Source organism: Odontesthes bonariensis, chromosome 12, assembly GCF_027942865.1.
Source record: "Odontesthes bonariensis isolate fOdoBon6 chromosome 12, fOdoBon6.hap1, whole genome shotgun sequence".
Lineage (NCBI taxonomy): Eukaryota > Metazoa > Chordata > Actinopteri > Atheriniformes > Atherinopsidae > Odontesthes > Odontesthes bonariensis.
In genome coordinates, this window is record NC_134517.1 from 26264740 (window position 1) to 26289295 (window position 24556).

General features: G+C 38.7%; 1 protein-coding gene across 2 annotated transcripts in view; it reads left to right on the forward strand.

Moving 5' to 3' along the window:
- Positions 1–24556, forward strand: part of epha3 (eph receptor A3) — a 102025-nt gene that overhangs the window by 72216 nt on the left and 5253 nt on the right. For both annotated transcript variants that reach the window (XM_075479895.1, XM_075479894.1), the window contains exons 8-16: positions 273–378; positions 838–902; positions 1939–2064; positions 5564–5749; positions 9287–9348; positions 12745–12954; positions 14790–14939; positions 15444–15637; positions 22981–23136. In XM_075479895.1, the coding sequence (XP_075336010.1) occupies positions 273–378; positions 838–902; positions 1939–2064; positions 5564–5749; positions 9287–9348; positions 12745–12954; positions 14790–14939; positions 15444–15637; positions 22981–23136 (1255 nt within the window). The remainder of the gene's footprint in view (positions 1–272; positions 379–837; positions 903–1938; positions 2065–5563; positions 5750–9286; positions 9349–12744; positions 12955–14789; positions 14940–15443; positions 15638–22980; positions 23137–24556) is intronic.

Below are 24556 nucleotides of genomic sequence, written 5' to 3' on the forward strand. Positions count from 1 at the left end.
ACAAAATTAATTAGTTTGAAAAGTTGGTCGAGTGCAAACCATGGTAATAACAGTAGATATGTCCTATTCTACAAGTTAAAAAGAAAATATATGCAATGTCTTCCATTCAAGGTAAATTTGAGCACCAAAGAACAACTGAGTCACCTTCATTTGCACGAAAAACAACTGCATAGTTACTTTCGGGTATTGAAGGGTAAATGATCCTCATCCTTTAACGATTGTTGTTAAAAAAAAAAATAAAGTTAACACAGCTGTTCCTGTTTGTCTTTTAGCAGCCTTCTCGATCTCCAGTGAGAGCAGCCAGGTTGTTTTGATTGCCATTTCCTCTGCTGTGGCCATCATCCTGCTCACTGTGCTGCTCTACGTCCTGATTGGCAGGTCTGTCCACCACCACTCGTCTAAATTCTCAGCTTGTGTTTTGTCACCTTCAGTCACAGCAGTCCATTTATTATCTCCTTTCAGCTGAAACTGATTGTTGATTGAATGTGTATTTTTCAAGGTGACTTTTTCACCTCTTAATGATACATTCTGCAAATTTCTATTCAAAGGCTTTCCCCTTTATTTCTACTCTGTAATGTAGGTATGTGTGTGGGTGGGTGTGTTAATGGTGTTTGCAAGCCTGTGTGTGGCTTAAGTTGGCAGTCAGGAGTGTTCAGAGAGAGGATAAATCCACGGCACATTACAAGTATTACTGATACTCTTTTGGTTTATAACAGCTGGGATTACGCACTTACTCACACACACAAGGCTCTTACCAGACTCCTGGCTGGAGCCGTGGGTGAAGTCTTACTGGGAGATGTGGCACTACTTCTGCTCTTTCTTTCTCTGAATTTGTAGGTTTTGTTGCCGAAGCAAATCCAAACATCCAGATGAGAAGAGATTGCACTTTGGCAACGGCCACTGTAAGTATGCTGGGCTGTGTTTTCTTCAGACCAAGTTCAGTCTTTTCTCATGCAGTTTTCCATTCATTCAGGAGGAAGAAAATTAGCCTATTACAGAACATCTAAATTTGATGGTTTGACCTCAGCATGCGTCTTTTGTCAGAACAGCTTCACACGCTTTGACCGACAATGGGGGTTTAAGAGCAGATGCTGAATTTCTGGGCTTGAGGTGGTTTGCCCATTACTTTGATTTGGTTGGCCTTATAAAAAGACAAAAATAAAGAAGAGACCACATTGAAAAAGAAGTTTCTCAGTCAATTTAAAAACCAATCCAAGAGTTTTAAATTATAAAGGGAACACGTTTAGATTGTTTTCCCTCTCAGCAAAAAGGGAATCCAGAAAACAATGTCTCAGTTTAATTTTATCTAGACAGAAGGGTTTTCTAGCTAGTTAGTCATTTTTCCTCTATAATCAAGACTCATTGCTATGGCTTTATATTAAGTTAAAGTTATTCATGTGAAACAGGGTGAAGTATGCAGATGACAATTGACTAATATTTTCTTTATATACAATTTCCTTTTTCTTTTGTTCACTTTGTTCATACACTTGGTTATTTATTTGGCATCATCTGGCCTCTGACCTTCACCAAGGCAATAGCCCCAGAATTCCCCAGGCACTGAACAGCTTCTACCCACTTCTTCATGAATAATTAGGATGGGTCAGATGCAGAGCATAAATTTCAGCATGACACGACTACTAAGAGACAGCTGTACTACTGAAATGATGGCTTTAGATTTTATGCCTGTATGTTATAAAAAACAGCACTCACACGCCTGTTGAATTCACAATTACTCCTGAAAATAATAGAAAATACCCTGAACAAGAGCACAATTGTTACCACACAGCCTTATTATATTAGTGGAATCTGCAATAATCCACTTTAATCCAGACTTTCTTTATTGTTTTATATTGCTGTTTCTTCATAAATACAAAAAATGCAAATATATTTGTTAAATTTTTTTGCATATTTAAGTTTCTTTTTCTTATGTCGCTGCAGTGCGTCTGCCAGGTATCAGGACTTATGTTGACCCCCACACTTATGAGGACCCAAGCCAGGCTGTTCATGAGTTTGCCAAGGAGCTGGATGCCTCCTGCATTGCCATTGATAAAGTCGTGGGAGCAGGTGAGAATGGGCAAAGAAAAAAAAAACAAAGGACCCGGTGTCACTGTAGACACAAACACCATAATGGTTATATCAGGCAACACTGACAACACAGCACTACGAATGCCAAAATGTAATAAGTTACATATTTCTAATAACCTTATCAAAGGTGTAGCACCTTTGTAATGGCCAATAATTTGATTAATAACAATAAATCATTAACATATTTCTTATCAGTCTCTGTAACTGATTACAATAACATTTATTTTGTAGTTCATGTAACTCTCTACCATGTAACTGAGAAGGTATTATCCTGTGTATATGTAACTAACCAGTTTGGTAAAGTGATCAAAGGAGAAGTCTACCAATGCTGAAAACAGGTGACAGTCACCCCCAATTTACAAGAAGAAAAGTATATATGTTAATATAGAAAAGTAAAATAGTAAGAAGCAGATAGATGCCATTTTTCCCCCACTCTGATGTCATAGTTCCTGTCTTCTACACTCTGCATTAATGGCAAAGACACACCAAGTGCACAACCACATGAAGGAAAAATGAAGGCACATAGAGCCCTTATATGTCTACATTTTCATCGCAGCAGGCTGCTTATCTGTGTGTCATATACTGCACAGCTGGGAATAAAAAGGTATTTAATGCCTCGACTCGATGTCCCTACTCTCTACTCCTTACCTTGGATGGAGAGAAAGAGACAGGGTGGTTCATGCCCCCCTTTTCTTTGTCCTCCTCTCACTCTTTCCTTTCATTCATTACTTTTTTTCACATTACCTCTAGGCAACTGCCCTATACTCTGATTCTGAAATAAAACAAGTTTCTTTTCCTCTCCTCTCCTCTCAGCGTTTCGTGTACTCCCTGATAACTTTAGCAGGAGTGCAGACTGGAGGGTAATGCATTATGATTCATGTCGACTTCAGTCAGAATAGATGGAGACCAAAGCATATAGCCCATAACAGCAGACTGGTCTGCAGAGCCCTGCCAGCAGAGCCCTGCCAGCCCTTCACACTGTAAAACTGTTGCGATAGAGTGTAATACTGAGTAAACAATGGACCACATTACACCCCAGAATATTTTTTTCGTGGTGCAAAAAGAGACACACAACCTTTTAACATTTGTTGGATTATTGTGGTACAAGAACATGACTTTTTCAAATATGGAAAAGTTTCTTGATAACTTTTCTATCACAGACATGTTAAATTCATGTTTTTTGTTGAACTAATGAATGCTTAAGTTGGGCGTAATTTGTCATTTTACATATGGTTTTGATTTTGACAAATAGGCATAATTCTACTATATCATACAACAAACTACGAATACTAACTCGAAAAATCTTTAATTCAATGATGCAAGCAAAACACTTTAATTCAGAACAAATAAATAAAGGAGGGATGCGAATCTAGTATTCATGATGTATTATTTGTTCTTTTAACTATATCATTCTTCTAAACCAAAATCAGTTGAATTGCATCACCCTAAAACACATAGTGGTTGGGTTCACACTGTAAAGAGTTACACAGCAGTTAACTATATTTTGTTAATTTACACAGTGCATAGCTAAGACCAAGTATATTTACTTTAGCCTTTCTTCATACTGGTTTGAGGTTCTACTTCACATTGTTTAAGAAGTCTGTTTTGTGCAGCAACTGTCAAAACATGTTCTGGACATTGTAGCAGGATGATTACAAGAAATATATATGAGAAAACCATAGATGTGCAGATCCAAGTGCAATAGAAAGGAGAAGAGGCCTGAATCGGGCTTCCTGTTCATCTATTTTAACTCCAGAAAACGTGAACTGAACACTGCCATGATGTAAACATTATTGTCCGTCAACTTCGATGCAACATACTACTCAACTGTGTGATTTTTATTAAGCCACATAAGAACTCTGATCAGTATACAGCATACCTCCTCTTTCTCCATCCCTGTCTCAACCCCCATCTGTCTTCATTAAATATGCTAACAGGACTTTGATCTTCTTGCCAATTGGTGATTGTGTGTTAAAAGACATAAAACACATGCCCCCTTTTGCTTACATGGATCAAACTTTGACATCAAAGTGGGATACCTAGCTCTATACAAAACAGGAAAGGAGTGAGTGTCCCTAATCAAGCCTTATTTCACTAAGATCTTCTTACTCGGAGTGACCACATAAAGAGGTGCCTCGGCCTCGCTCGCCTGTCCACTGCTGAAGGCTGGACGAATGGAGCACAGCAGGGACGAACAGGCATGCTTTCGGTATTTATACAGGTTGTAATTATTCTGGTTTAAGTTCTTCCAGACACCACTGCTTTACGTCCAGAGTTTGACCCATGCTCTCTGATCCAGAGCTGCTGTGGGATATGATTGTACTAGATGGAGAAAGAGATCTGCACATCTCAGCACTGACATCATCTCACATGAACGCACTCAATATGTGTACACATATTGTGGTGTAACATACCCCCACATTCAACACATGTACACCGATATGCACACTGTACTCATCTTCTAAAGTCCAGCCAAATACCTGTCACAAGGTCTGCCTTTGAAGTGGCCAGACTACCTAAAAAGCCTGCAGTTCCTCATAAACACATGCATGTGCACACACACTGGCTCACACTTCATCAGATAGACGCAGGCATCCTCTCACCAACAAAGCATGTTAATTGATCTCTCCCAGAGTTGATGTTGAGTCATTCTGAGTTAGAATTTGACATAGAAATAAACTGTAAAGTCACATTGCTATCAGCTCAGATTCAATTAGGGGGTGGATTCAGGACATGCAAGAATTATATTGATTGATAAGAGTTTTAAGTATTGACAGATGCAAAAATCCAATCTTTTTCTGATCTGCTGCTTTTTCCGGCTGATTCATTGACAGGCATCCATTGTCAAACCACAACTGAACCCCTGCTATAAATCAATGCAGTACCACGGTCTCATGCTATGCTTGTTAGCAAACTCTCAAGGGCAAAACTGGAAATAGGCTTTTGTTGTGTCTATTGCAGTCAGCTTGGTAAAGATACCTTGATGTGTCTCGTGGAGGCAGCTGGTTATCCAGTTAGCTCCCTTCGGTAGATGTGCTTAGCTATGCTAACCCACACTTTACTTTATCTCGGTGACACAGGCATAAATACTACAGCCACAAGAAATCCCACACACCACACACTGTGAGCTAAGAAGTCACCCAGCTCGTAATTAATGAAGATATTTTGGTTGATAGTTCTATAAAAGGCCCAGCACAACACGTCAAGCTCTCTCACTGAGGTATGAAGTGCGCTGCCTTTGTATCATTCAAATCAATAAGATTTTGCAACGGGAGTACAAAACACACGCCTTTGGAGCTCTAATCGACAGGATTTTCCAAGTTAATTTTTATGAGGAGTTAAATCTTTCATGACAATACAAATTTTTGCTGATTCTCAATTGTAATAATTGCACATCTGGAACAAAAAGGATCCCTATTTCTACTATTCGCAAGCACTCATACATATGAACTGTTTGGTTTCCATGTTTTGTCCTCAGGTGAATTTGGAGAGGTGTGCAGTGGTCGCCTGAAATTGCCCAGCAAGAAGGAGATCTGTGTGGCCATCAAGACTCTGAAAGGAGGTTACACAGACAAACAAAGAAGGGACTTCCTTGCTGAGGCATCAATCATGGGACAGTTTGATCATCCCAATATCATCAGGCTGGAGGGGGTGGTAACACGCAGTAAGTGCATCCACAATGCATGATTAAAAAAAACCTCTAGGAAACTCTTTAGTTAGATACAGTTTCAATTATACCATTTTGCTCCAAGAACACCTGTGATTCCAGTTTTATTGTTGTTTCATATGTTATTATTCTGTTAGGTGTTACTGAATTAAATCTACATTCCATCACTGATCCTGCTTTTGCGGAGACCTTTTACCGATTCCAGATTTGCAATAGTCTTTGACAAATGACTTTAAAGGGGCCAACACTTCCGTAAAAGAGCAACGACTTTTATTGAGTTGCTGTGGTGTAAATCTCTGCAGATCAATGTGCTGTGATCAAAGCCTGTGTCCAAAGTGGGCAAAAATCCATAAATCCATATCTCTGCCTTGCACCCCTCCGGGCCTCTTTATAAGACTATCATTAGCACACAGAAGGCCTCTTTAAAAGGGAATGACTGCGGAAAAAAGGAAATAATGAGTCTGAACTTTGTCGCTGTGAAACGGGTCTGGCCTCTATCGCTCCCTGAAGCACTTGACTTGTTAAGTAGTTTTGCTATTATGGTTATTCTAAAGACCAGAATGAAATACCTGGAGAACTTTCCCTCACTGTTGTTTCCCTCTTTTTTAATCTCATTTGCTCTACTTTTCTTCATCTACTTGTCTTTCCCATTAACTTGGTGGCTTAATTGCTTCTTTGAATTCATATAGTTTGAATTCAGTGAATTGACTTCTTATTGAAAACAGTAATTCCTGAAAAATAAACCGTCATTGTTCTGAGTTGCGTGATGTACTCAATTAGCCTGGAATTAAAGTCAATTTAACATTTTCCCATAAAAAAAAAATCATTATTATTAAACCAAAATATTCGAGTAAATGTTGTGCAGAGGATGAAAACATTCACATTACTTAATCTTTTGTAAGGAAAGCACGTCCAATCACATTCACCTTTGTTTCAAGATAATTTTCATTCAGCCTTTGAGACTGATTGCAAAATGAATCTTAAAACCACTATTTGTGAAAATGTCTACTCGGTGAAAAATGAGCAAGTAACACAGGACTGCGGTTTTATTTACTGCTTGAGACTGATAGGGGAAGCCCTGTACTTTGCTCTGTGGGTGCATGCGTGTGTGTTCGTGACATTTGGAGGGATGCCCTGAACATATGTGCATAAGTTGGAGCAGCATGAGTACAGGGCATAGTTTTAGAGGCTCCATTTGATATGCTCTTACACAGAGACACACACCTACACACGCAAACACACACATTGCTGAGGGGTGATTTATTAAGCTGCTCCTGTTAATTCTTAATAATCCTGAGACTTTCACACCCCATTTACCTTGCTGCTGCTTTTGGCCAATCCACGTACACACACTCACTTACTCACACATCTTTTCTTCTTGTTCAAGCCTATACACACGCATCCACATTTGCACAAATACACTCACACATGAGCTGACAGAACAAAGAATCTTGGGGGTCTTTATCTTTACTGCCAAAGTTGAGAATAGGGAGAAAGAGGGAAGGGAAGAGGGCGGGGGACAGGCAGGAGGGCAGGGTGTGTGTGTGTTCCTGTTGGCAAGTATAAAAGTCATGCACTGGTAAATGGAACAATCCATCACAGACTTTTAGGGATTGGGGTGGGTGGAGATTTTTAAAATGCTTATTTGATTTTAAATTTAAAAGTCAAGAGTCCAAACAAAAGAGATTTTTAATGTCTTCACTGACCAATTTCAGTGTTTATGGAAAATATAATTTAACACGATGCCAGCAACTCACACTAATAAAGTTTGGACAGAGGCATGTTTACCATTTTGTTATACCTCCCTCATTTTAAATTTAAATTTCACTTTCCAACCATTTAAAAAGTGACATGAAGAACTATTACAGTGTTTCACGATGAATGTGGCCATTCTTGTTGAAGAATATCAAGATGTGACATACATTTTCAACAGCAGACAGTAACATTATCAAGTCACTCATGCTATGGGCATTCATGCACCCCCATACCATCACAGAGGCTGGTATGGTCTGGATGATCTTCAGCAGAGGGTATGTGGAACCAGATGTCATCCTCTTCCCAAAAGTAGCTGAAACATGAAATCATTCTAGCACAGAACATGTGTTCACTGTATTTTTGACCGTCTGAGATAACCTTGTCCTTGATGAACTCCTAAATACTCCAGAGCCATATGTTGGTGTTGCTTGTATATTTTCTAATCACAGATTTTTTTAATTTGTTAATTATGTAAAGATTTTAAATAATTCATATATGAATGATTTTGTTGCTTGAGATGGACTGGCAACCTGTCCAGGGTTTACTCTGCCTCTCACCCAATCACAGCTGGGCTCCAGTCCCCTGAGTTGAATTAAGCGAGTATAGAAAATGCGTGATTTTCTTGCTTTTTGGAAAACTTTCCAACTTTTTAAGAAACAGGGTTTGTATGATTGAATCATGAGATTTTTTGTTTTGATTTGCTTTTGCACTGATTTGCACTTTTAGAACTTTTTGAGAGAAAACATGCTGTTAGCATGTGTTAGCTGTGTAGTTAGTCACGGTGCCCAAAAAAGAACGTTAAAAAAAAGAACAAGAAAAAAAAACCTCTCTATAATACTTAAAGGTGTTTTCGAGAAAAATATGAGGAAAGACCCATGTTAGATATGAATAAATAAAACTGAATTAGGCAGTACCTGAAAGACTCTTACAGATCAACTAAATTTATCCCCAATTAATTTTTTCTGACAACTTTTAACACTCAGTTCCATCACCCTACAATTTTAGCTTATTTCATTCCTATGAAAACAAAAAAGCCCCTGTCGAAGCAGATGTGGAGAGGGACTCCTATTAAGACATGCAAGAGAGCCATAGAGTGAAGGATAGGCTGATGGGAAAAGAGAAGCAGGGATAACAGAGAAAAGGTAGGTCAAGAATGAAAGGGGCAGGGGGGGTACATTAATCAGAATAAGAATGGAAAGGAAGCATACGGCCGGTGCTAAGTCAAGAGTGAAGCAGAGAGAACAAAGCCATCTGGGACACAAACAAGTCCTGACTCAGACTCTCTTCATTCAACAGTAGGTGATTTAAAGTTGCCCTTTAAAGGTTTTTTCTTTTTTTTCCACTTGTAATAAACCTTGTGTTGGCCGCGGTTTGATCATGTACAGATGATAACAGACAGCATGGATTTACAGTTGGATCCTCCACGGAAATAAAGATGTCACACTTTGACAGCTAAACTGCTGGGACCCTAAAACTATGACAAGGATCATTTCATTCTGCTGTTTGTGTGTGTATGCGTGTGTGTGTGTGTGTGTGTGAGTATCTGTGTAACAGACAGAAAAAGGCTAAGTTCATCCTGGTCCCTTTCAGGGCTCTTGTATATATGCCTGAAGTCAAGTCCCAGCACTCCCTTCTGACTCCTCATGACTTTGCCTGCATCTGAGAATGAATCAGAATGAAACATTTTGTTGGAGCATGAGTCTTTTGGTTGTTTGTGCAACAAACAGATGTTATTATTTGTGAGCGATTTGACCATTGGCTGAAATCTCCTCTTTTTAGGTAAACCTGTCATGATTGTCACGGAATACATGGAGAATGGATCCCTTGACAGCTTCTTAAGAGTAAGTAATTAAATAAACACCTGCACCTTTGGAGTCCAGAATGAATTATAATGCACCTCAGAGGTACAAATCAAATACAATTTGGGGAACATGTGTTGGCAATTAAGAAAAAAAACGGCAGGGAACATCTGCCCTCAGTGCTTGCATTTTTTTTTAACACTCAACAAGAACAGGTCGTAAAAACAACATTGTCAGTTGTTTCTGTAGTCTATAAAACAGTGTACTAAGAGAATAGATGAGATAAACTTAAAAAGTTTAAATGATGTCCTATCCTACCAGAATATACTTTCCTGATGCTATCAAATAAGACATTGTGTGGCAAATTCAGAATAATAAAATTGACAAGAAAAATAAATAAAAAACTAGTGTAGTGCCTGCCATTATAACCTTTCTGACATTAGACAGTAGCTGGATTTCTTGCGCCATTTTTTATATGCATTCAGTAATATGTGATTAAGTAAATGTGAATTGAGAAAAAAAAAAGCACAAACTTGCTTGCTTGAGGTAGTTTGTGCCTGTTTTGAAGAAGACTTGATAAGTGTTGAGGACTTTGAAACACATTTTACAAATAAAATCTGATTTTTACAAAGAATAAGAATTTGTGATTTACCAGCTGTTTCAAGTCTGAGTAGGCACACAGGAAGCTGTCATGACTGACCAGATACGATCAAATATTCCAGGTATTTCCAGAGATAAAAGTAATTCCTGATGAAGATCTTTCTCCACTTCTCTCTTTAGTATGTCCACCGCAGTTTTTGCGGTTTCTTTCATTTTCGTCTTTAAAGTTTTCCCAGTTGGAACAACTACTTCTGCTACTGAATTGCTACCACAAGGAATGCTGCCTAGACTGCCAACCTTTGGCTATACTACACAGCCTGTAATTTATTTGCTTAAAATCAGTTCATACCTTTGTTTTTGTTTTTTTGCCAATACTACAGAAAATTGCCTCAGATTATTGCCATCATGATGAACAGAAACCTGACTAGTGTCCGGGCAGCTTCCTCATCAGGGCAGATTGAACCAAAAAGTTCTAAAGTCTTGCCTGTGATCTGAAACAGCTTTCTAGAATATTACGTCTGACCTATGAAACAATTCTTCAGTCTTATCTTGGATTTATGGTGACATTCACATTTCTTTTCCAGTGTTGCTCCTAAAATGAAACCTCCTCTCATCCAATTGACTTCTGAATCAGCACCATAATGGGAGTAATTTAAATCAGTCAGATGAACAGTTATTGAGAAACACAAAAAAATGGACAGACAGTCAGATATTCTTTTATTTATTGTGAGATAATAATATGCAAGTCCAGCTCCAAAGTCTTTCAAGCTCCATCATGCAGGATGTTTGTTTGTATCCTGAAATATGAAGCACCCCATGAACAGCTTTGATTTTCTTTGAAAGGCACCGTAAGCCTGTTACTGTTTGACCTGTATAAAAAGGTTAAGTGGCAGGAGCACTACTTGGAGTCCTTTAGTTTGACACCAGTCTTGAATATATATGTTTTATCTTCATTTTCATTTACTATGCAGTAAGGTTGAAGCATTACACGTAATTGCTTAGGTTTAGGAAACAGAAGTACTTGGGTAATGTTTGGAAAAAAATAATGGTTTGGGCTGAAATACAGACCTTTGACATGAAGTTGATTTCATCACCAGAAGAAGTTGCACATTTTTAAAATGTAAATGCAGGTAATATTTTCCTGCTTGAAAAAAAAAAAAAAAAAAAAAAAAACATGCTGCTGTTACCACATGACAATATTTGTTCAGTTGTATCCCCACTGCTCTTCCAGCCCAGAGTGAATTTGATTGTTGCCATGCCTCTGTACTGTAGCTTAAAGAGGAATTGACCTGCTCACTGAAATTAGCTTGAGCACACGAGCCAAGCTATGTAACTCGCATGAAAGCACGTGCGCTCATGCCTGGTTTAGCTATTTTTCCACATGTCTCTGCACTGTATCCAGACATACCCAGGGCGGTGTAGCTGTTATTTCCTCACGTTCTTCTGGAGGCCTGTTCTTCATCATGAAAATGTGTCACACATATAAATACACGCACATTCATGCTTCATAGCTTATGCATTGTAGCTTATGTCAACGTCCTGAATCTGCGGAAACTTTAAAGAAACTAACCCAGGTGGTCTGGCCAGTAAAGGCTCCAGATGAAATGGGAGGAGAGGTAAGTTGGTTGTTTTTTTTCAAAGAAAAACACACTCATCTTACAAACTCGTCTTAGATTCAGCTCAAAATGACGTGGTCTTTAACAAACACAGCGTAAATCAGAGTAAGTAGGAGACCAACTTATGACCATGGATGGAAAACAGAAAGCCACAGAGAAGCTGCACTCACATGAGTCCAAAATACCATAGATACTGCAAATAGATAGATAGATTGTTGGATTGTTGGATTGTTGGTGATAGACAAAAAAAAGTCCTGTTTTGCTTAACATTGTCAGCTTTCTACTGGTACTTTGTCATCTCGTACTTTTTCTCCTTTCATGCTTCCTCTGTTTGTATTTCTTTCCTCTTCAAATATCAGCAGTAGATTAAAGAACATATAGGCTTACACATACACACATGTCAGTGTATACAGTGTAAACAATCCTGCTTGCCAATGCAAACAGAGAAAAGGAATATGTTTTGTGTTTATACAGCTTTTCATTCACATGCTTAAATGCTGCATCTAACCCTTTTGCAAACACTTAGCTATACAAATCCAGTGGATGATCCAGTTGAAATCTCCTGGATTCACAATATAAACAGATTACTTAAGAATTTGATGCGCTGCCACAAAATGCTACATATGGAGTTTTTTTTATGTATAAATCCTGTGTTATATCCACTGAGAATTTAGGATTTTGCGTTTAAACTAAAAAAATATATAAAAATGTATTATATAGGATTAAAGCTTGAACAAATATTGACATAAGTTCCAGATGCATGAAGAGATGATGACTGGTATCGGTGATAAATCAGCTAACGTGCCACAGAAAGGTCAGCTAACAAATGCTAAAGCTTTCTAAGTCTTTTTTTTTTTTTCTGCTTAGTAACAATAATAAAGAGCATCATAAGCAGCTTGGCAGGTAGATGATAGTAACTGTGTGATTTGAAAATGAAACTTTGTTTTATACCTGTATGTTCCTAATTTCCATACATTACTTTTCTCGGGCCTTGGGATTTACCAGTTGAGCTGAAGATGGGGTACAACATGTCAAAGTTGGTTTTTAAAGGTTAATGAAAATATTGTGTCTACTAATGACAAAAGGTTTTATTTAATGCAAATTGCCCAAAAGGTCAAACTCCTTCTGTGTTATTTTATAACATATTCTAAAGGTATGGCATTAACAGGATACTTTTCTTTTCTGTCATGTGTTTTCTCTTTCTGTCTTTTTGTCTCTTTAGAAACACGATGCGCAGTTTACAGGGATTCAGCTGGTTGGCATGCTTCGTGGCATCGCCTCAGGCATGAAATATCTGTCAGACATGGGTTACGTTCACCGAGACCTGGCAGCTCGAAACATTCTGGTCAACAGCAATCTAGTGTGCAAAGTGTCAGACTTTGGCTTGTCCAGAGTGCTGGAGGATGACCCGGAGGCTGCTTACACCACCAGGGTAAGCTGGAACTCTTAACAGAAGTCAAGAACTTGTGTCAAGAACAACATGAATGAATGTATTGGGCAAAGTCTTGGGGCACACTCCTCCTTTTACTGCAGCCCTAACAGTGGCTACAACATCTTACCTTCTCATGTCTGATCTTGTCATCAGCAAAAAATATTTTTTACTTTAACCTCCTGCTCTATCCCTTACGATACATAGTGAATAATGGAGAACTAGGAGAACACACACCCATACACACATACTACAGCCCTCTTCCAATTGCCTACTGTGGCAAGGAAGAAAAAAACACAATAATGAAAAGAGGGTTGTGATGAGTTCGACAGAAATCCACAAACACGCAAATGGAAGGTCATGGAGAGGACTACTCCAAGCACTGTGTACCCCAAGGAGAGAGACTGCAACAAAAAAAATATAAACAGATGCATTGCTAACCCATTTACTGTGTCCCCAAAAGCCCATATTCGAAGCTCAACAGAACTCGCCATAATGTGGAACAAACATCCTGAACATAAGCAAGAAAAATCAGGACAATACACTGCATACTTGAATTTTTAATGCAATATATTTCCCTTTTAAAGGTGATTTGATACTGAAAAGTGGCACATTATGTGCAGACGTAACAGCTTGAGACATTTAGGTTACATCCTATCAATAATCCTATTTGTTCGACTTTCCCTTAGTGTGGAGAATCTCATCATATTCGGAACATACCTCAGTGTGAGGATCTTGGAAGCAAACAGAAAGTTTAAGTGGAAAGAATGATCTGAACTCATTAGCCTTTGAGTATTTCAGCTCTTGTTTTGCGTAAAGAATAGATGCTCACGATGCCACCGGATGAAATATAACAGGAGCCATGCCATGTTCCAAACATTCATTTGTATGTTTTATATACATATATATATGTGTGTGTGTGTGTGTGTTATATACGCCAAACAGAGTGTAATTTACTGGCTGAAAATTGCTTGTCAAATAAACAGTCTGTGTGGCATTTGCCTTTCTCCCAGAAGTACATAAAATTGAATAATAATAGAGAATAATAAACTCCACTCTGTCCCATTAAATGACAACCTTTAACTCATTCTAGCACATCCAAATCCAGCACTCGCAGGGAATTTTCTTTTTTAAATTTCTTTTACCCTGCTATTATAAAGGTTTGTCTTTGCACGTTTTGAATGTTTGCACCATGAGTGAGTTGATATCTACCTGTTTTTCTCTTTATATTCAAAGTGAAATGTATGCATATACATAAGTGATGGAGTTTGACTCTATATTTCATATTTACAGCCGTTTCAGTGAACCTTAGTTAATTTCTGCAACCACTGACCTCTGGGCAGCACCTCACAAAAGCTGACCGGCTCAACCCGTATTTCCCTTTGCTTTGGCTACTGTCAGCTCCCTTTTTTCTGCCCCATTTCATTTGTTTGATTTAACTCCTTTTGTAATTTTGCTGCTTTAAGCTAGAATATGAAATTCAGTGTAACAAAGAATGAAACACAAGAAACATCTCCATATGCAACTCCAGACTGCAGAAGCCATTTGGATTTAATGGTTTCAGCTTATGAAATTCACTTGCATGTGAAGTAAACCACCTAATCCAGATAGCTCTTTCTAGATCATTTAGCAGTACCATCGAATCTGTGTCACTTACACATACCCAGACTAGGATGGTCAAATATCAGTGGGCTCATCCATAAAATTGAATTTACATATGAAAAATAGTAATGCCAGGCATCATAGTGCTAGTGTTCAAATCATTTGTTGATTGAGAGATTAGCTAAATGACTGAAATGCTTACTGACCAGATTAATATTTCTCCTGCTGTATCCCAGGGAGGAAAGATCCCTATCAGGTGGACAGCCCCCGAGGCTATCGCATACAGGAAGTTTACATCAGCCAGTGATGCTTGGAGTTACGGCATTGTGCTTTGGGAGGTGATGTCATATGGAGAGCGACCATACTGGGAGATGTCCAATCAGGATGTAAGTGCTGCCCAGTTGCCATATTCTTCTAGCAGTGGAACCAATACACCTACAACACCCATGCACTGCAGGCAGCATTATAGAAGTTTCATGGGTAGGATGTAAGTGGAGACATTGGTAAATGTTTAGTTCATGTTCAGAAAGGAAACAGAAGAATCTTTTTTACCGGCATTAGCAGAACTGCATTTCAGACAAAACCCAACAGAAACACTGAAAGTGTTCATATTTAAGTACTTTTTGCAACGTAATCTAATCTAATTTGTCAACAGCAGTTAATTACCCTAATTGAACAGCAAGGTATTTTCCCCCATAGAAACCATGAATTCCACACCAATTACAACTTTATAATCCAATGGAATAGCAACCTCTTACTAACAACTTTGCTGTAAGTAATTGTTAATGTATGGATCACTATACACAGCGTAGCTCTGATTATATATAACAGAAACTTCTACCATCAGTTTGATTTTAATTTATTTTAATCTTGTCTGTTCCTGAACAAAGGTAATAAAAGCTGTGGATGAGGGTTACCGCCTGCCTCCACCCATGGACTGCCCTGCTACGCTCTACCAGCTGATGTTGGACTGCTGGCAGAAAGAGCGGAACAATCGTCCTAAGTTTGAACAGATCGTCAGCATCCTGGATAAACTCATCCGCAACCCTGGCAGCCTCAAAATTACAGCCAACACCACATCCAGGTATCAAAAGGATATTGAGTTTGTCATAAGTTTGCAATGTGCATACCTAAAATAGTGCAGGAAAGAAAACAAAAAGGGTTTATAACCTCTGCTGCTGTTCTATAGCATTTAGGAAATGTTATTATCTGAGCTATTGTCTCATTTTTTTTGGTTCATTTCTGTTTGGTAAACAGATGCCTTGCAATCCATCTCTAAAAATAGTCCCCTTTATATTCTAAATGATACGGCAGCTTGGGTTGTATTTATTTGTGGCAGGTTCCACCCTGTGATCACAAGACATTGAGGTATTATAGTAGTTGCCATTGCATTTTCTATAAATATAGCCCAATTTAACATAACTGATGTAATAGAAAATAATGTTAAAGATACAGTTGAAGTGACACAGTTGGTGGAAAGTGGGAGTTATGTTTTATACACCATTGGTGGATTATCTTTTTCAGTTTGAGACTAGGTAAAAGTAGAACCTCAATTTAAGCTTTTTCCTCTAACTTGTGAAATTACTGCAACCTATAATAACACATATTGACTTTTAAAAATTTAAATTCTATATCTAACAATTTTTTTTTCTTTATGGTGCAGTTAATAGTAAAGCTGTGCCATCACTTTCTCTCCCTTGTTCACATGTTACCTCGCCCCTTGTTACCTTCTCTTATGCCTGTCTTCTTTGTTGGGACCACCATTCTCCCAGGGGGCTGTGGGGAAGCAGGGTAGCCCATGTACACTTGTCAGTTCTTGGCAGGGAGGGAAACAGGCGTTGGGTCTGCAGCAGACGGCAATGGCATTATGGAGATGTCAGAGCTCATAACATTGACTAATGATTTCTTAAGAAAGTGAAAATAGGTCCCTTGGAGTTTGCATGTAATTTTCTTGATTGGCTTTTAACACTGGGTGAGCACAGCCGGGCCGACAGAGGCCTATGTGGTGATTTATTAGAACTCCGTGTGCGGATGTGTGTGTGTGTGTGTGAGAGTGTGGTGGCAGCGGCAGTTGCACAGCGAGAGCAGCTGCACTCAGCTCAACACACCTCGTTTGTCTTAGGGCTGTCCTGGCTGGCTAATGCACTAACCCCCCCTCCTCCATAAAGCCAAGACCAAAGCCTTAGACCAGAGGAGAGCATCTGGAGACATTGGAGGTGGGACCTGGTCAGAGTTTACTGTCTCTGCATGTGGATGGAGAGAGACAGGGGTCAGTGGGCCAAGGTTGGCTGTCAGAGACTAATTATGGGCCAACAGGAGTCCAATCAGGGTTGGAGGTTTCTGTCTGAATTGCTTTTCAAGGTGTCTAAAGACAAAAAACTGCAAATTTGTCTGTTTTCTATCTGAAAAAAACGTCTTCTTTGTATTCAGGAAAGTGTGGTTATGGCTGCAGCCAGTCTTAGAACACAACTAGGGGTCCATCCAATAAATATGCCAGTAAATATAAAAATGTAGCAGTCTGTAATGCTTTTAATGTAACCCCAAGCCATTAAACTCAAAAGCATGTTTGAATAAAGTCTACCTTGAAGCGGTACTCATTTTCACTAGAAATCCCCAGGTTAATTTTAAGTAAGGACTGCGGTAGAAATGAGGACGGAGTTTAAAAAAGTGATAAACCATTTTTTGCAAAGGGGCTTAAAAGAAAGTAACATGGATAGAGGTTTCAATATAGATTCTTACTCCAGTACAAAGCACATTAACTGAGTAAACCTGAAACTCTTTCGCTGAATGCAAGGATAGGAATCGAACAGGAGTTGGAAGCTTAACAGATGTTAAAAATATATGTAGGTATATGGGTGTGTCAGCAGTAGACAATGGTCAGAGTTCTTTAAGTTTGAAGAATCTTAAGTTTTCCTGATGCGTGAGCCAAAGCTAAAAGCTTCCCACAAGAGGGCTGCCAGAAGAGTACATTTTTCCATCTAAAAAAAAAAAAAAAAAAAAAAAAAATGAAACCTCAAAAACGTCATAGTGGTTGCAGCAAACACTTTACATAATTCATTTTAAACCATGCCACTTTTGCATCAAACTGTTGTGACTTGCAAAAGAATACTATTCTCTGAAGGTGGAAAATGGCACGACTAATTCTCACTGTTGAGTAATGTTATCTTTAAAAGTAACTCATTAGATTTCAGGATTCCTGCCCTTAAAAGATAATGTTGTGCTTTGCCGCTATACTTGCTCAGAATAGTAACTTGTTACTATTCTAGAGTAGTTTTAGGTTGCCAAATATAAACACCCATTTGCAATTCCTTGTGCACTTGAATTCTAATGTCAGAGTGAAGAATGTATTGACTCTTCATTGCAAAAGGAATTCTATACTTTATAATGTAAAACTCTTCAGGCTTAGGAATGACAAATGCAATAACCAGATTACAGTGTTTTATAAGCAGTTTTGTTCTAAAATAAATATCAAATCAAGCAAGTTGGACAAAGCCTAGGAAGTTGTTGGAATTTTTATCACCTAGTGATAACAAAATGCAGCATCAGACTTCTTATTTGACTAAGAAACTTGCAACTGAGTACTTGAATTAAGAAACTAACGTACTCTATTTTGTAAAGTGGTACCTCTAAAAATTCCGATTCTTAATATATTTTTGGATTTTATGTCAAATCTTTGAAGTTCAGCTTATTCTAAAACTAGTAAAAATAAATATAACAACACTAAAACTAGTTATGAACTAAATGAAATGAAAATCATCTTTTCAGTGCTGACTAAAACTGAATAAATATTGTAGGTAAGCTTGGCCATGACTGCCTGGGCCGTGATGAGAAGTATTACATCATATCTTTCTACTCGAGCACAAGCGGCAGATAGCAAATGGCCACATGTCAGAACTGAAATGCCCAATATTGTGCCTATATATCTGTGTGACCTCTCTTAGATACACTTTGGCTGTTGTCCCAGTAATGTAGTGAGAGTTAATTTCTTCCCCTACTGTCCTGCTCACATGTGCTTTTTCTGTTCAAGTTCTTCTCCTCATCCACCCCTCCTCTCTTCCCCGGTGAGATCTATAAACAAAAGACTACACAGCCCTGGTTATTTGGAGGTCAAAGGTAGAGCACAAGAGAGGAGGAAAGGAGAAATCAGGTAGACTTTATTCTCTGTGCAGAGTATTTATACTTCTTTCTGTTAAAGCCGTGTTTTTATTTTTTCTGCGTCTCTGTAAGTTGTTTAATTCACAAGATTTTTTCAAACTATCCTCTGGCGTCAGACAGATGTTCTCTTTTTTTCTTTATTTTTCCCTTCATCACACTGCTTTGTTTGCCCTCCAATCATCTTGTCCCTTGAGTTGCCGTGAGATGTTGCTCAACGTATAACTACAAAGAAAACAAAGAAAATGATAAGGCAGGCAAAACAAGGTCATTTGCAGTTAAAATCTCAGTGGAGGCAGCACATGGGGAAAGTGAGCAGAATACAGTACAGAGTAAGAGGATATCTGTGAAACAGTAAGAGTAGTATGGATGAGAAGAAGAGAAGAAGATCAATAATCCTGTGCAACATTCTCACTTCGACAACCCAAAAGTTAAGGTTGTTTTGGATATATGTCTTTACTTTGTCCATACTTGTTTTCTTGCAGACTCATATAAGCAAAAGTCAGTAAAAGCCTTCTCAGGAAAATTCATAGTCTTCCTTCTTCTTCACTCATGCAAACTACCCCCCCATATAGCCCCAAATCCCCTCCCTCAGACAAACCAGTCTTTCCAGGGGGTCCTCAGGGGCCCTCAGCATTTTGACAGGCCTCTGATCTGGCAGGAAAAGACTCAATCATTGTAACAACACCCACTCCACCACTTCAAGTACATCTTTTTTTCTTCTTCTTTTTTCCTCTCTTCTCCTGTCTCTGTTTCAGGTCCCACGTCTCTTCTCTTCTCTCAGCATACTGTCTTTTGTCAGGATGGCGCTTTTGTCAGTGTTGCTTTATAGCAGCCTGGTGAATTTCCATTGTAACATTCTTTTTTTTTTTTTTTTTGCTTATCCAAATCAAAATGGCATTGCATCGTGATTAAATTTGCAGAGCATATTGTAGAAAAACTATACACTGAAACCATGTCACAATGAGAGCACATAAAAACATGTTTAACCTATTGTTTAAAATGTCCTGCAGTAGTATGAAGTAAAACTCTGAGCTAAAAGATAATGGCCAATAAATGATATTAACGTCACAAGAAGGTTAAGGTAGTGTAATGTGATTTATCTAAATGTACATGTCCTTTGAAGTCCAGTGGCCTTTTGAGACATATAAATAACAACAGTTCAAAGGGTTTTCACCTGCATTATTGTACCCTCTTTCCTCTGAGTAACCCCGTCCCTGAGTAGCATTTCCCCAAATCACACACACAAGCATTCACAGTGGCTTCAAACCTCCTTACAGATCCGAGTCAGCCAGGCGGAGGTGGACTTCCTGGTATTCTAATGACTTTGTTTACATTGCCACGAATAGTATTCCCTGTGGGGGAACTACCTTTTCTTTTGGTTCTGTCGTTTCCTGCCTTGTTCTATTCCCTTGTGTGTTTGTCTTGGCACAGGTGTCTTTTTCTAATCTGCAAGACAGGTGCAGCATGTCCTGATTAAAAAGGGGGAAAAAAAAGAAGGAGGGTGGGCTTCAAAACGTCATTTTCAATACCACTTACAAGTTCAGAAGCATACACAAAAAATGCTTCACTGCTGTACCAATCATTGTGTGAATAGTCCCAGTTTTGCCTTGACGTGGTTTGATCTGGTTCCCTAATCACTGTGTTGATGTGATCCAGCTTAATAACAGCTAAGGAAACCACATTTGTATAAACTAGAATCAGTAGTGTTATTTGGAACTTTGCCATGTCTTGTCACCCAAGGCTTCTTTCTGACATCTTCAACTTCCTCTCGACTCTCCACCTCTAATATTCTTCTCCTGCTCTCTGGAAGTGTTTCCACTGTTTGTCCTACTTCTATCCCCCTTTGGCAAACATCAATCAGAGGTGGACAGAACAGTGCCTGGAGCCTTTCCTCCAATCTCTACTGTTGACTGAGCAATCTGAAGCTCAGCACACACAGTGCATTTAATTTGATTTGATCCAATTGAAACCATCCACTCTAATAAAATCTAATGTTGCATTCTGCCAAATGGTACATGTACTGCAGGAAGCGGTAATGAGGTTAGACCGAAATTGATGCCGCTTTTGTTCGGAATCTTGTTCCTGAATATATGAAATGGAAATGTTTTGGACCCCTTCATCCCCACCCCCCACCTCACACATGTAAAGACCTATGGTATTTATGTACCACACATATACATATACATATACATGTAGTTCATGTTAGATTTAAAAAGAATGAATCAGAATTAAATAAACACAAAAAGGGGTCTCAAATACCATGTAAATGATTTTAGATAGATGATTAGATTTAATTAGTTTCAAAAGGTTTCCCACAAACAGACAGTTTACAAGTAAGTATGCATTGTTAAGAGTATGCTTGTGGGATGGAATGTTTAGCGCTGGGACTGTATCGGAATGGAACAAGTTAAGCAAAGGTACCCTTTAAAATTTGGAACGTGGTCCAAAGCAGAAAGTATAAAATCTGTGAAAATATCAGTAAATGTTTTAGCTTTCCTTTCATTAGCATCTACTGTAATTAGTGCACAAATGACAACAAATAAATTATGAAAATTTTCCTCACACATTTTGGAATTAAACACTAGTTGCTTCATCTGTCAAACATAATTAAACACTGGGGAATGGTTGGTGTGCCAGTGCAGCCTAGCCCTTCTGTTTGGGATATGCAAAGCATTTCAACCATTTTGCATGAATGATCTGACACATGACATACTCTTGACTCAGCAACACGCGCACACATGCACATGGCATTTGCTGTCAGGGCTTTCTGCCAGAAACCTGTTTTCTTTTTTCTTTCTTTCATATTTTGGCAGCCCATGTTGCTTGCCATGTCTGTAGCAATATATCTATGTCTATTTTAACCTAAACTGCAATGTTTTCCTAAATCCAATCAGTTCCCTTACCATAGCCAAAATGGTTTTGTTGGTATTCATCAATTCATGTATATTTAAAATAAGAAATAATTTAAGTTTAACTTACAGGGACTGTTTTAATTCAAGCCATGATGTTTTCCAAACCTTAGCCTCCTTGTTATAAACTTATAAATTAGACCAAGTACCATTTAATACATAACAATAACATTGCGGTTTTAAATTCCTCACCTTAACCATGTCATTTTTTTTATACTAACCTTAACGACGTAGTCTGTAATGTGTGAAACAGCAACAAAGCAGCACGAGAGCAAAGAGACAGCAACTGAATGATTCACTTGGCAGCAGAGTGTGTAGCGCCATCGTCCAACCTAAAAACACACTTTTTTTCCTGGTGAATATCAATCAACAGTTGATACGTCACTATTTCATGAAATGCAGTGACAAAGTGTTACTATATGAGAGTTATTTTCATGCGGTGACTGCACAAAAAACTGTGAAAATCTTTTCTGAGAACACAGATCGATACACACAATTTACATGATCTTACATTTTACTATGAGACTAGGTTGGAATGCCATGCCTAGTTATGTCACCACAAAAGTTTTTGAGAGTAATTACATACCATGTATTTTGAAGTGGTGACATCCTGCAGCATGCAGGTAAACAAGTTATATATATATATATGTTATTGCTCCCGAAACCTTTTAGTATTTCATGTGTGATACTGTAACATCACAGGATGACCTGTACTTTTACCCTAACTCTAACCATTTCACATGTCTTTTAACTGGCATAAAATGCCATGTAATGGCTTAAAGTGCCAATGCCTAACATGCAAAAGTGTGTTTGAAGTGGAATGCTATTTATACGCATTACCGTGAGATCACATTGCCTAAATTCTTTGGCAAAATGGCAGAAAGGATTTTGGCAGAAAGTCCTGAAGGCAAACTTCTCCCCATTGTGCTCACAGTACACTTGCTCACATAAAATCATAGCAGGAGGCCTGCCTCTTGACTGTCCACCTCCAGGCTTCGACCCCCTTTCATGGAAATGTATTTTAATCACTCCCAGTGCTCATCTGCTTGCATGGTTTGTGCTTCAGGGGACATACTTGGAGCCTAGACACCAATATAAACTCTGTCCACACTCAATATTCACATAGTTGTAGAAATAGTTCCCTTCCACAAGCGTTGGCTGACTGCTGCCCAGACAGCACCTGTCAGACAGTATATACGATTGTCAGCTGATGATCGGGGTGATGCTTATGCACCTGTTTTTGTGAAACTATGTTATGAATGCTTGTGTTATTAAATATATGGACATTTTACATATCATTTGTCGTTCCTTCCACATTTGTTTCTCTTTTGACTATTTGCTTATGTTATTTCTTTTCTTTCAGGCCAGCCAACTTATTGTTGGACAGGAGCAGTGCAGAGGTTCCCTCGATGGGGACCATGGGTGAGTGGATGGATGCGATGAGGACCCTGCCTTGCAAGGAGGCCTTCTCTGGGATCAGCTACAGCTCCTGTGACACCCTGGCCAAGACCTCCACAGAGTAAGACAAACAGATATTTGGCCTCTCTGCCCATTCAAACGAGCAGTGTTTACAGGGCCCAAGTGCCAGAAGGAAAGCCCAGGAATTTGGAGAGACTCTTGTTGAAGTTCAGATAGACACACACACTCTTGTAATTAGTACATAAAGAAAGCTTTGGAACCATTTATAAAGATGTCCAGATGAGACTCATGCTTGCTCATAATGACAGCTCTTTAGCTGCAATTCCACTGTTGCAAGTATGACCGGAGGGTAAGGTGAGAGCATTGAAAGAAAGAGGAAAATAGAGCGGCATGAAAAAGAGAGAATGAGAGTGAGTAGAAGAGCTGTGAGTACCTAGAAGGAGGCTATTGACCGAGAAAAAGAGATGGGAGATTTGATAAAATAAAAGAGTAAAGAGAGGGTCCTTTGAAAGAGAAAATGAAGGCATAGCTGTCAAGTAGGTGTGCAGATATATGGCACCCTTCATGTTCTAGGGCATTAAAATGCAAAGCTAAGACTAAGCAACAACTGTCATAACGTTTGATGCCAAATCAAGCTAAATAAACTGCAGGACCCACAGTATGATGAATCTAAGCTGTGAATGACGGCTGCCTGTTTTGACTGCCTGACTGACTTTTTATTTTCTTTGAAATATATATCTTAGCACAAAAATATTGATGTCCTCTGAAATCGTGGGTCAGTGTCTGACAAGAGGCCTGTAGTGGAACATTTATAGGAATTTCCAGCACAGTGACTAGACTTGGACTTGGATTGATTAACAATACTCTTTAGGACTTAAGTTCAGCTATTTTGGCCGTCCAGTTTCAGCATCTTGCCCTTTTTTTTTTTGGTGAACCTAATTCTGTCTCACTCCCACCCCTCTTTCCCCCCGTTGCTCTGTTAGCCTGCTGCTGCTTTAATTCATGTGGAATGCAACAGGGTAAATAATTGGACATTTCTAAGCATTGTGATCAAAGCAGCCATTCACTGTGTTGATGGCAGCAGTGGGGGCACTTGGGGAGTGGTGGTCAGTGCTACAAGAAGTTGTAACTCAATAGCTTCACAAATCAGGCAGTCATTAAGAGTATTGGGCTTAATTTGTTCAATAGAAGCACTTTGCTATGAACAACCTTTCAAATGGTGTTGCATTGTGAAGTTGACATAACTACCGTAGTTGGCCAGAGGAAAAATTTCACGACATGGGATGCTCCAAAATGTATGATTTGTTAACGAGGCATGTTAGAATTTAATCTCTTGTAATTCATATATCTGTATTATAATGTTTTATGCCAAAAACACCAAAATTCATTGTGTATATTTTTTCTTCTCAAGTCATTTGTCATCACATTTAAATCAATGGATTTCAATGAAGACTTTTCTTCAGTAAACATTTTAAACGACACAAATACTTTCTCTACGGTGTAAGATGAAATCCACATTG